Raw genomic sequence first — 14,311 nt, 5'->3', positions numbered from 1 at the left:
TAACCCGAGGATTTTAATTGCAACATGGCAATATGAATTCTTTGGCACATGCTGCACAGCAAAAATAATATAGGTACACTAGTGACTAGACAATTATTATAATTACCTTTGCACCTATGCCGATAGAAAGGACAACTCAAAATTTGTAGAATGTCCTCCCAAATTTACCATAGGCAAAAAGTTTCTGAGGATTTGATTCGTCGACAAATCTAATGTGTTTTTTATGGGATGATAGGATACCAAAAGTTCAGCGCCTGGATATAACACACTATATTGTGTTAACTGCGTGGCAGCTTGTAGTTACTCATCGCAATAGTATTTCTTATTCTAATATTAAAAATCATTTTTGCCATTATAGCTTCGTATTATACACATTTGTATAAAAACACTTGACCGTCAAGCGTCAACACGCCTGGCAAAAACAGATTTAGCATAATGACCCCTTTTGCGATGACACCCTAAAATCGGAGCCAAGTCCGCCTGACTGTAGAGATATTGTTTGTTATCGCTGAGCTATGCCATATATATCTAAATTTTCTCTAACTTAGTACATATTGATAATAATTTTAAGCATTCATATTAATAAAAATAATTAATTATTAATTATTTTTAGTTAACATGATCTATATAAAAAACATAATTCCATAGCGATTCATTTATTTATTATAATTCATTAAAATTGTTACATTATTTTGGTAGTCGAATTTGCAATGTGTATTTATATTTGAGCATGAAAATTTAAAAAAATATGGTTTTGTCACAGGAGTTGTGTCTGCATTCCACAAGGTATTGATGTGAAGCCAGCAAACAGCCATATTGTATTTCATCAATGATGCATAGAGTTCCACGCACGCTGCCTGTAACAAAAATTAGAATGTCATTAAGGTATTCGTGCAATTTCTAGCGTAAACCACTTAGGATGAGTTCTTTCGGTAGATGAGGTAGCCGGCGAGAGAAACAGGAGTCCAGACTGTTATAAAATTTATTATAGAAAATATCTAATGTCGTGTTTACATCGGTTTATTCATATAAAGAGGTCTAATCTGTAGTACTCGGAGAGTTATACAATGCTAAAAAATTTCCATTTGTAAAATTCCATTGTGGATTATACCTTTTCAATGGGGGAATCGAAACATCATTTCTGTGCGATGAATGTTTAAAAGATACATAATATGTATAAGTAGAAAAATGGTAGGCATCTTCAGGAACAAGAAGCTCGTCACACGCTCTGACCACAGTGTATAATATTACCGTAATTTAGTGGTGGTACAAGTGGCCTATTACATCTTTACGCCTACTTATTCTTTTGAAGTAGGCTCCATAACTCAATACATCTTCATATTTTCAACACCTGAGTGCTCTCATAGCATCAGTTCATTTAAAATGAAATTAAAACTATTCAACTCTCAGTTAGAAAATGAGGATTTGAGTGAATTTCCACACATGAAAGAGCAGAATGAATGTGCTGCGGATAATAGCAATTTGACCAAATATATTTAAAAAATCAAGATATTGCAAGGGTCATTTGAAAGTCGTTTTCATGATTTTGCTAAAGAAGAAAATTTATAAACCCATTTTCACTTAGTGAACAAAATATAATACAGATGCCTAGTAACATACAAATGGAACTGATTGATTTAAAAACAAATTCATTATTGAAAATGCTTCTGACATAATTAATTTCTGGCGTTGATGATTACCCTATGAACATTTCCCAGAGCTAAGAAAATTTGCAAAAAGTTATATAATATGTGGCTTTGGATCAACATACAGTTGTGAACAAGCATTTTCATCCATGAAATTGATTAAAAGCAAAACATGGTCGCGAATAACTGATTCAAATTTAAAGAATTCTCTGGTGCTCTCAGTAACAAATTTAACACCAAGACTAGCAAAATCCAAATGCTGAAAAGCTCTCAGTGCTCCATCCCGCTGAGAGCTCTTTCTCTCTCTCTCTCATCACATCCAACAACTGTGGTCCAGAGTTATCTTCACCAAACGAGACTCTCCGGCAGCTGTAGCACCATCAGCGGGGTCCACGACAGCGATCACCCTCTCGTCCAAGAAATCATTTCTGACTATTGTAGATTGGTGCTCCAATAAACGTGTGTTTCTTGAACTGGCATAAATTAATTAATTTAATTGCATGATTGAGTTAAGTATTCCTTTTCCTCCCCTAAGCGAAGCAGAACCTACCCCTATCCCTATTTTCCAACCCCAACTGTGAACGTAAGAAGGTAGAAAAGGTGTTGTATGGCGCATCTGAACTGGTCTGTGAAAAAAATGGCACATGGTATGCAACAGGTTGGCCACCGCTGCTGTACATAATACGCATAACGTTGCACTGGTACTGGCAAGAGTGGAATATTATTATTTATAGTTGATTAGTGTATTTTTTTATTCTGAGAAATTAACGCAATCAAAAAAGGTTTTAAATTTTTTTATCGACCAATTGAAAAAAAAGCACAATCACTTACAAAAAATTTAAAAAAACCATATAGTAATCAAACGATTTTTTTTTATATTTGAAGGAGTATGTACTTAACAATTACGAAGGTTTAACTTTATTCAAAATATTCATTGCGAACACCAGTGGCGAAGGGTGACTTTTGGAAAGAGGTAAGCTGTGGAGATCAGAGAAAAAGAGCACACTTGTCAGGTAACTTACGGGAAATAAGAAGATAATACGTACGATATTACTACTGATGAATAGGTGCACACTAATGACAACGACACACTGGTCATAGGTTTCACCGCTGCATTTGTCAAATTACTTAAATCACTTATGGCAGTAGAATTCCACGCATACTTTTCTTTACCAAACAATACGCATCGCCAACAAAAAAGTTTGTTTAATGTATAACTGCCAGTTAAAAACAAATATTTATCATATAAATTGTTATTAAAATGTCTAATATAAGTTTGTTTGCTGTATTCAAATCTAAATGAACCCTTGGAAGGTCAAGCTTTGATAATTTTTAATTTTTGAAGAAACGTCAAACTCGGGACTGATTTTTTTTAAATGCAATCGTTCGCACATTTTCTATCGGGACACTACACAATTTAATAAATACTTATATATTTAAAGCACTGGCGAATGATTTCGGTACAATATGAGATAATTTATCCACATTCAAAACACAGTAACACACTGAATTTTGTATTATAAAATAAACCTTTATCACCGCTTTGAAATGTCAAAATGACATGAACTGTGAATAGCATGTGACTGAAGTAACCTAAATAATAATCGCGAATTAATACAATATTTATTTTTAATAACAATTTATAAATCATATGTGATCGAACACAATAGTTATTATTTTTTTAATCATCCTTATTATTTATTATTTGCTTAAAAAGATAATCATAGACAAAGCGCATAAGCTTGTCCTGTTTACGCTTCCAAGTCGTGAACAAAAACGCAGACATGCATGAAGTTGGCGACTGAATTGTGGTAGAAAATTCAGCATGGATTATGATCGACATAATTCTAAAAATAGCTCTCACGTTGTGACGTTCCGTCATTTATTTTTGATTCAAAACTTGACTAAATTAAACGCTCTACTTATAAATAACGACGATAGATGACAATCAATATTTTTATTATAACCTAGTCCTAGACAATATAAATATTTATTTACTTAAATTAAATACTTGAAAATAGAAGGTAAGCTTTAAATAATCGCTTAGTATGGAGCCTTCGCCACTGGCTACCACACACCTATATAAACATATCTCAATACAATATCAATGTGTTTACGATATTTTTTGACAATAGAAAGTGAAAATTCAGACGATCAACATTTCAACATAGCGGGGAATGGTGGAGGTAGGCTATTGAGATCCGACATAAATAGTACACATTAAACTTTCTCAGTCATACTTATTTTTCATTGAACTAAAAATACAAATTGTAGATGGATTAGTTTTTAAAATTCAATTAAACCCTGCGTAACCGAGCCATAATAGTATAAAATAGACAAAAAATATTGGCCTATCTATAAAATATCTAAAATCATGCCATTAAAATTCAGTGTTGGGCAATATCCTGGGATATGAGAGAACGGAACAGTAATATTTTTAAATAAACTGTTTCAAGTCATAGACATCTAATTACATCTTACCGGCTTACGTCTAATATCCGACAAGCGATATACTAATGAAAAATATTTGATAGCAAATATAATTTTTCGCCGAATATATTTACTATGTATTGTTAAACAACAATACGTCCCCTAATTAACATAAAAACGTATCGACAAAAAATGAGTTTTTGATTTAAGTATGCAGTTTTACTCAGAATAACGGCTTCTACTCGATAGATAAACAAAAAAATTAAAAATATCGCCACAGATCGATATAACCTAAGACGTATGTTACTTTGATTAGAAACACACAAACGTATCTCTTGATAGGTTTCCGTGATAAAATATTCGTCCTAAATTATTAACACACAGACGTAACAGCGTAGCATTTTTGTATTACCAACAAAGCAACGTGTCATGCATAATAATTCGAGGTGGCTAGACGTAAGTTAGTGGAAGTCAAAAAGATTTTTACAATTCGATTCACTTTTTTAATGTTTTTGAGAAGTTTTTCTGAAAGTAAAAGTGAAAAACCATGGAATATTTCACTTATATAACAATCTTTTACTTCAATATGAATTTTTTAAATGGAAAAAATGTTTGAATTGTATAAGGAGAATTGCCTAGAGAAGAATTGCCTGAAAAATTATCTTATTATAGGCATGATTTAATAGTAAATTTGAACTGAACTTCCACAAACCAAAGATAGACATTTGCGACTTGTGCTATAATTATTTGATAAAGCCTCTGATTCTGAAAAGGAAATTTTATTAGAAGAATGCAATGCACACATTGACAGAAAAGTGAAAGGTCGAGAATTAAAAAAACCTGTTTAAAGATCGAGCTTTACTGTAGAGATTTACCCAACTCTACAAACGACGTATTATTGTCTATGTTCATTTGCATAGTATTGCCAGTAATACTAAGCGGAAATGACAATCAAAAACGAGTTGCAATTTCGGCCTTGAACTGTACAGTCAAAATACACGCGTAACTCCGTGTAATATCCAATACAATTAAAATCATAATGTAAATCTTACGTAACAAACTTCAATATCACTGAGTTACCATCTTTATTCCCGTGCATCATACGTTCCAGTGGCGAAGGGTGGAGGTAGGCTGTTAAGATCCGTCATAAACAGTGCACATTAAACTTTTTCAGACATACATATTTGTTTTCATTGAAATAAGACTACATTTTACAGATAGTGTTGGTTTGTTTTTAAAATTTAATTAAACCCTGAGAAACCAAGCCATAATAGATAATAGTCAAAAAATACATGTCTATCTATAAAATATCTAACATTATACAATTAAATCATACATAACTTTGAATATTTTATATATATAATAATATTTTTTATTTATTATAGTTTGGTTTAGGCAGGGCTTAATGAATTTAAAAAAATAACCAACAATATGTGTAATATGTATTTTTAATCCAACGAAAACAAATAACTATGAAAGAAAAAGTGTGCACAATTTTGTCGTATTGCCCAAATTAGACCAAAACTATTATGGTTTCGTTTAGGCATGGTTTAATTGATTTTTAATAACTAACTAACACCGTTTGTAAATTGTAGTCTTAGTTCAATAAAAACAAATACATATGACTAAAAAAGTTTAGTGTGAACTATTTATAGCGAATATTAACAGCCTACCTCCACCCTTCGCCACTGATACGTTCACTACATCTATAAGTCGTTACCCCTTCTAAAAACATTTAGTCAATTTAGTGTGTAAATAAAGTGATAATATATCGTCTCTGTTCTAGCAGAACACACTAACTGGAGAATACTAGTTTTGAGTAATTTGACTTTGAAGTTGTTAAAATGTTTGAAATGGTCTATCATGTGAGTTTATTAAGTAATCGTAAAAAGGATGACTAAAATAAAGACTGTTTATTTATTAAGAAGGTTTCCAGACGGTAAAGTTTGAAATAAGGAACATTTTGGTATAACTAACTCAATATGTCATTTTTTCGAATTAGTGTCTTCTGCCAGAACAGTGACGATATGTTCGTTGTAAAAAACAGGACAACATGGCCGCGCACAACGGACACTCAAACGCATCCGGCAAAATCCATTTCATCGGCAACCATCGGCATTAGGTACATTACTCAATATTAAACAACAACAAAAAACGTGCGTCTAATTAAACATAAAATTTTGGCGAGACGTATCATGGCCAGAAAACAAATTCCTCAAATCGAATTCGAATTACGAAATATGAAATGTATGGGGGGAAAATATAAAAATTTTGAAATTTTTTTTCATTTCCAATTTTCATTAATTTCGTTTACGATCATAGATGTGCCTACGAAATTTCTGATTCAGTGTGTGTTAATGGGTCATAAAATGTCAGGATTATTTATATTATCTTCTTAAAATAAGTAATTTATGATGATTTAAGAAAAATCTGTCACAATTTTCAATGATGGCTCATGAAATAGTGTACTTTATTATGGTTTATTGAATATTTTTGTATGTCAGGACTCTGAAATCATTTTGAATTACGAAATTTGAATTAAAGGTATGGTTTTATATGAAAATAATGTTCAAGGGACTTTTTTTTGCGAAAATTTCGAAATTCGCCGTAATTTTTTTTTATTAAATGCTAGTATTCTTTACATTCTTTGGCCGATTTTTAAATTAAAGTAATTCGTCAACTAATAGAAAAATATGGTAGTGCCTCAAAATCTTCAATATCATTAAATGTACCCTCAAGTAATTATTCAAAAAGAATGTTGAAAACAGAACTTTTAAAACATTTGCCTCGTAAAGTTCCCCCAACTGAGAAAAAAGTTAAACCATTTAGGCGGTGTCGGGTATGTTCCAAATCTACCATTAACCCGGTGCCCGCTTCTGTCACGAATGTAGTACGCGAAATTTCGCAAAACTACGGGGCTACAGCGCTTCTGTCGCCAATGTTGTACGCAAAAACGCGCCGGTCAATAATGTAGAATATACATGACGCATGATTTTGAAATCTCTACCATAATTTGCCTTGTTTCATTACCAACGGTGACATATATATAATATTGTCAAATAAATTTTATTACAATACTAAAACTTCGATGTTTGACATGCCTTCGACAGGCCGTCAATCTTCGCTTATTTAATTTTGGTTTGAAATATCCCGCCACTTTACTGCGTATGCGCAGTATACGTAATATCACTGTTGTGAGAGGACTGTGCAAGGAATCGCTCTTGTTGTTTTTCCGTACAAAATATTACGTATTTTAAGCGATCTATTGTATTGTGTGAATTTTATTATAATATATTTATAAATATTTTGTCTGTGTTATTGTTTATGTGTTTTTAACTATACCATTCATGTGTATTAAACTGTTATAAGGTGTTTTGACTATATTTTTTGGACTATTTTAGCTTTGTTATCGTAGTGAAACTAGTGAAAATCCATTGAGGTTGTTACCTAGAACTTTAACAGATCATTTGCCGGAACACATTCCGCCCACGGCAAATAATAAAAAGCCCAGAAGACGCTGTTATGCGTGCGGAAATTCAAAAATCAATAAAAAAAACGTCTATCTAGATATATGTGTTGTCTTTGCAATGTGGCTTTGTGTCTCAGTCCGTGTTATATAATCTACCACTCTTCAAAACAATTTTAAATATGTAAAGTAAAAATAAATATGTAACTCAGTAATAATATTTAATAGCTGTTTAAGTGTCTGCCTAAAAGTTTGTTTAGTCTAAAATTATTGTGCTATATTTACCAGTGGCGAAGGGTGGAGGTAGGCTGTTAAGATTTGCTATAAATAGTGCACACTAAACTTTTTTAGTGATATGTATTTGTTTTTATTGAAATAAGACTAAAATTTACAGATGGTATTAGTTGGTTTTTAAAAATCAATTAAACCATGCCTAAACGAAACCATAATAGTTTTGGTCTAATTTGGGCAATACGACAAAATTGTGCACACTTTTTCATTCATAGTTATTTGTTTTCATTGGATTAAAAATACATATTACACATATTGTTGGTTAATTGTTTTTAATTCATTTAGCCCTGACTTAACCAAACTATAGTAAATAAAAAATATTATTCTATTTATAAAATATTCAAAGTTATGTATGATTTAATTGCATAATTTTAGATATTTTATAGATAGACATGTATTTTTGGACTATTATCTATTATGGCTTGGTTTCTCAGGGTTTAATTGAATTTTAACAACTAACCAACACTATCTGTAAATTGTAGTCTTATTTCAACGAAAACAAATATGTATGTCTGAAAAAGTTTAATGTGCACTGTTTATGGCGGATCTTAGCAGCCTACCTCCACCCTTCGCCACTGATATTTACGACCCTACTCAGGGAAAAAACATTATGTGTGATTTTATTACCTACCACTTGTGATCACTTCGCGTCAAGTATGAGCGTGACGAATAACAAAATGCAAGCCTTGCAGTGCTCCATATACATAAAACAAAATGGCGGAACCGTTCTAAATTGTGAGTCTTTGTATAGAATTTATTTCTTCAGATATTTTTGACATTATGACTGATTTATTACGGTTTTTTAATGTTGTAAAATAATTTGAACATGTCTAGGCGCCTAAAGAACCATAAAACTCATTTTTTATTGCCATTTTTATTATGAAACACAGAAGTTAAACAAAACAAAAAATGTCACGCGGAGAGTGAATTCGTCATACCACAATAGCCCTGCCGGGTTAAAGATAAAAAAAGAAAAATGACAAATATTACGTGTCGAGAATGTGATGTAGCATTGTGCCCTCAGCCCTGTGATTACCATGAAACTGAAATAATCCCTCAATAATAAATAAAGTGATTTCGTAATATTTTTTATGTGCTCTGTAAAATATTAATGTGTTCTGTATTTGAAGTGGGGTTCCCACGTATGTGTCCTAATAAATTTGTCATCAGCGCAAGTGTCCATACCGCTTCTAGGATTTTTAATGACCATTTTTAAGAGTTTTGGTAAGATTTATGATTTGTAAAAATCACCCCGCCGACAAATGATATACACTGGGGCGACCATTGCGCGACAAAAAGGTTAAAAGTGGATCATATGGGCCTCCATGGAGTGAATGTTATTTTACAAACTGTTTTAGAAGGAATGTGTCTATTGGGTCATTACTCTGGATCGAATACATATCGATATTGGTATAACAACATATAATTTTACACCTTATAGATAGCCACTCTATCGACTGAGCCGCCACCAAAATAATAGAATCTGTCAAATTTTTACCTGAAGAGGTTTGGGTTGTTTGCAGGACAGGTACGCTTGAGTGGCAACCATGATTCGGTGAATTTCTTTCTCTCGCATGGCGAGCGCCACGCAAAGATCTCCCAGCCCTCGGAGATAGGAGAGTTGCAGCTTGTAGCGTTGGCTGAATGCGTAGCCGGAGCCATCGCGCTTCGTTTCACTGTCTTCCGAAGCTTTCGATAGGAAGTCACACATCAGCGGCAGCACGTCACTGCGAAATGAAATCAATCATTAAGACCCTCTGTTAACAATCCACATGATATTCCAAATCTTAATCCATTCCAAATAGGAATGTTATGCGACTTGACTCTATTTCAAAATCATTGAAATGCTCGGGTGCAGCAAATACCATTCAAGTAGAATTAAAGGCCCATCCCGTTGGCAGACATAATATGGTCATTCAGCTTAAGTAACATAATAAAAGACTCGTAGTTATGTCATGGTTGTTGATCGGGCCATCCGTCTACCAACACCGAGTACACTCCAAAACCTCGAAACAGTCGACGAGTTTGTATATCTGGGATCGAATCCCTCCATCAGTGGAAAGGGCGGATGCGAAGCGGAAATAAGAAGGCGCATACAGATTGCAAAAAATGCGATGACATGCCTTACCACTATATGGAAGGATCGGGGAATTTCGATTGCCACAAAAATTATGCTTGTGCAAACATTAGTGTTCTCGATATTTCTATACGGAGTCGAGTCGTGGACCCTGAAGGCAAGGGAACGGAAGGCAATTGATGCCTTTGAGATGTGGTGTTGGCACCGAATGCTGCGTATTTCTTGGACGGAGCACAGGACGAACCAGTCAATCATCCAGAGACTGAAGATAAAGGAACGGCTCTCGACGATAAATTATGTCTGAGAAGAATTCTGCAGTTTTTTGGACATATTGTCAGGCGCGGACCGGACAACCTGGAGAGACTGGTAGTTTTAGGTAGCCTCCAGGGAACGCGAAGCAGAGGAAGAGCGTCTGCGCGATGGAGCGACCAAGTGAAACAACTGACTGGGGGCACCATCCATTCTGCCGTGAGAGAAGCGGAAGATCGAATAGGATGGAAAGTCATGGTCGCTTAATGGATGGCGAAATTCAAATGTGGTCACGATCCTCAACCATGAGTGCACGACCAAGAAGAAGAGAGAGTTATGTCAAAATAAATTGGATATTCGCAAGCGTTTCCAGATTTAATTAACCGGATTGAAAATATAACAATTTGAAGGTTTCATATATAATACTAGTCTCTTCGGGAATAAAAAGGCGCCGACTGACCTTTGCGTGCGGGCCCTGATGAAATCTTTGGACACGTCCGCCAGGGTGGTGAGCAAGCGGAAGGCTGCGATGGCTAGCAGAGGCCGGGTCGTCTCCCGCATCCGCGCCACCAGCGGCGCCCATACGGCGTGCACCAGCGGCAGCAGAGAGTCCTCATGTCGCCGGATGGCCGTCACTCCCTCTCGGAACACTTCCAGCGCCGACAGTTTCTGATCCCTGTCCTTGGAAGGAATGAAGTTTAAGGTGTTTCTGAGCACGGACACGATCATGGCTATGTGAGGATCGGGACCCTGTTTTGCGTCTTCGGATTGATCATCTGAAAACGAAAATCAAAATAAAATTACTAGAGTCTGTCTTCTATAAGTTGGCGTGCATTTTCCCTCCCGCTTCAGCATTCAGCACTGCATTCCCTCTCGTTCCCTCCCATTGAAAACTTGCAACAGTCGAACAGCTTTCTGTCCGCAAACAACGTGACGTGAACGCCAACTTATAGAATACAGACACTATTAAGCAGGAAGATTTGCAAATTTGAGCTTTCCATTGACAATAATTAATTTCGTCATTACTCATAGTTAGATGACCCTGTTCTGTATAACTGCCATGTGTCGACTGATTGTTAGCAGTTTTCATATAACACATCTGCCCGTGGTCTGTTAACCAAATTACGCGTGATAATATGATTGCACAATTCACTGTTATCAGTGGCCTTTCGAACCAAAAAATCACCGCAAACTTTGCACAAAAATAATAAAATTACAAAATTAACAATACCTAACACTAGTTTTTTAAAACTTTATTTAGGTTTCCATAATTCAATTAATTCAATTCATCTGGTTGGATTTTTTTTTAAGAAAAGGTTTCTAAGAGTATAATAATATTGTGAAATATCAAAATATGTGAAAACTATACTACTATGCCTCCGAAACTTGGACAGTAAAATTGCGAGATAGAGAGAGAGAAACACGGAGACTGAAATCATATATGACAGTCGCACAACGCTAGGTTGACCGGTTTCAATTTCAGACATGTTTCAACTCACGTGTGCACCTGAACCTCTCTCGAACCACATTGCAAGAGTTGCCACTCACAGGGTAAATAAAAAAAAGTACATTTTTGAAACTGCATAGCCGGATGCACTAGACGCACCATCAGGCCAGAACATGTGGCTTATTTTTGAAGTTATACTTCTTTAGGCGCGTTTGGAAAATCAGATCAGAGTGTATTTTTGGCGTGTGACATGGAACACATAATTTATTTTTTCACACAAAAAAACACACTCGATTGGATTTGAACCAACGATTGTTCGGTTATCAGCCGAACGCACAACCATTACGCCACAGAATGATACTGCAATCGTGACAATTATACAGTATAATATTATAGTTTAGAATTGTTCTGTTGCTAGGCAGCGAATTTATTATTGTCGGCCATTTGCAATTTCTTACGTAAACAAACTATTAAACGTCATAGTGGCAGTTGTTACTTTAAAAATAAAAATAACGATAAATAATTATATAATTTAGTAATATAAGTTAAAGTGTATAGAAATAAACCAACGGGGTTCCAATAAGCGGTCCTTTTTCTTGAGTGTGTAATTTAACAATATAATTAAGAGCTAGTCGAAGAATCTAGTTTATTACAAGTTTTGTTTTTGTTTTGTTACGCCAAAGAAGTATAACTTCTAACGCGCGTACATAAGTACACACACCGATTTTTTTTTTCATTATACAAAAGAAGCATAGGACCTTTCCTGACGAAAACGATTAAAAATAATTTCAGTAGGTATGTTAGTGGTTTTCAAACTTTTTCATTCTCTGATCTAAAGAACACAGTGCCTAAAATAAGAAACTGTCTTCTAAAATAAAGAATTAAGCGATAAGGGAATAACAGTTTCCAATTAATTGGTTATTGCCTTAAGATAATAGTCACCGAAACATACAAATCTATCATTATGGTTGTACATCAGTACGTTCAAGTATAACTAGGCATTTTTTTAATACCAATACACTGTACAAACCACATGAGTGAATTGAAAAAAGCGTCGTGAAAAGGTTCATCGAATACCAGTGCGCAGCGGTAAACAAAACTCCTCGGGGCCATCCCGAGAGCTTCCACACCCGAGTATTATTCGACAGGAGTCGGATGATAAGTCGAAAACGATATCACCTATTGACCCATGACTCCCCGGCTTAGCAAGAGTCATCTGCTAACCTAACACCGAGCGGGATGTCGAGCGCTTTACCATCTCCCTCCTCCCTACCTGGAAACCTTTTCCGCGCCACAACAGCATTGACTACACCGACAAGCAGAAATATAAAATAAACTGTGTATTGTATCGTAATTTGATTGTGCGCCAAAATAAAACAAAAATTGGCAATCAATGAGATAAAATACTTTGGAGCTAATCACCTGTTTTGCAATCCAGGTATTCCTGTCGGAGTGAGGAATCTTTGATGAACATCTTCTTGGGAGGTCGGCTCGGAAAAGTAGGGTACTTGCAGCAGTGGAAGTCTATCAGCAGCGGGATGAGAGCGGCGGAGCTTTCCGCCTCTGCACGCGGCCCGGACGACTGCTCCTCCTCGCCGTAATATTTGGACTTGACAAATTTGATGAACGTGTAAAACAATCTCAGAAACAGGGAAACGTTTCGGTCGCCGTCCCGCTGACTGCATTGACTCAGCACCTGCATATCGAATGTGAACAGGGTGAGATAAAATTTCTGGAGTGAATTTTTTTAAACAGTTTCGCAGTGATTCCAAAAAAGCGTCACTGCTGACTTGAAAAGCAAAAATATAAATATATCTCTGGGTGGGTTGGAATCACCGGCCTTTTGACCTGCAATCAAAAGGCACCGCTACTGAGCCATGAATATGAATTTAACACGTTCGTTGCGTCGGACACGGCTCCCGTGTCCATACAAAAATTGTAGCCCCGCGTCGGTCACGGCAGCTGTGTTCATGTGTTGATTTCAATGTTAGCAACCAAATATTCTACAGCATGTCTACAATTGTTGTTATTTAGTCTTAGCACCCTTAGCACTGTAAAAAATCTTTCAGTGTTAGTAAGTACTTGCCACGAGTCGGACGTTTCGGGACATTTCATTGAAACTCTCATGTAAAGGCTTGTTCACACTAGTGTAATTGGAATACGTACATCAAACAACTTATTATATTTTGTTGAAATATTGTTTACAGTTGTAAATTGGTTTTGTTTTATCACTTTTTTTTATTATTTTGTAAATTGTGTATTTTTTATACCGAGTACATATTATTTTCTAAATTCCGTGTGAATATAAACTTTGTCCGACGTTTTAGTGCATGTGATCCCTTGTGTTTTAGTGATATAGTGATTTTCATTTTTTTCCCCACTGACAATGGATCGGCCATTGTGTTCAAAAACGCAGAGTCGAAGAAAGCGATGACCAAATGTACGATAGTGATTTTATAATATTGTATATTGTATTGATAATATATCGTTGGTCTTATGGCACGGTCGCCTAATTATTCGGCAATACATGAAAGGCAAAAAAGCAAAATATGGCATCAAACTTTACATGCTCGGAGAGTCTGGTTGTTTAGCCTTAAAACTTACTGTTAATGGCAGACTAGGAGATACGGAATTGGGGGGGGAAGACCATACCAAAAAAGTTGTCCGATAATTAATTGAAGGTAAAACACGAATCGGTCATTCTG

At 35.2% G+C, this 14,311-nt stretch overlaps 1 protein-coding gene across 8 annotated transcripts in view; it reads right to left on the bottom strand.

The window, feature by feature from the left end:
• Positions 1–564: 564 nt before the first annotated feature.
• The window catches only part of Tti1 (Telo2 interacting protein 1), a 53,689-nt gene continuing 39,942 nt past the window's right edge, over positions 565–14,311 (bottom strand). For 6 of the 8 annotated variants that reach the window (XM_085945349.1, XM_085945341.1, XM_085945344.1 and 3 more), the window contains 4 exons: positions 13,029–13,302; positions 10,620–10,935; positions 9,332–9,560; positions 565–857 (listed from right to left, as the gene is read on the bottom strand). In XM_085945349.1, the coding sequence (XP_085801475.1) occupies positions 657–857; positions 9,332–9,560; positions 10,620–10,935; positions 13,029–13,302 (1,020 nt within the window). In that variant the 3' untranslated portion in view covers positions 565–656. The remainder of the gene's footprint in view (positions 858–9,331; positions 9,561–10,619; positions 10,936–13,028; positions 13,303–14,311) is intronic. The other 2 variants (XM_085945342.1, XM_085945346.1) reach the window with 1 other exon arrangement.

The sequence above is a fragment of the Rhyacophila brunnea genome, unplaced genomic scaffold, assembly GCF_057557595.1.
Source record: "Rhyacophila brunnea isolate RB1 unplaced genomic scaffold, BYU_Rbru_1.0 scaffold_18, whole genome shotgun sequence".
Taxonomy (NCBI): Eukaryota; Metazoa; Arthropoda; class Insecta; order Trichoptera; family Rhyacophilidae; genus Rhyacophila; species Rhyacophila brunnea.
Note: the sequence above shows the minus strand (reverse complement) of the source record. Positions and strands in the feature narration are given on the sequence as shown.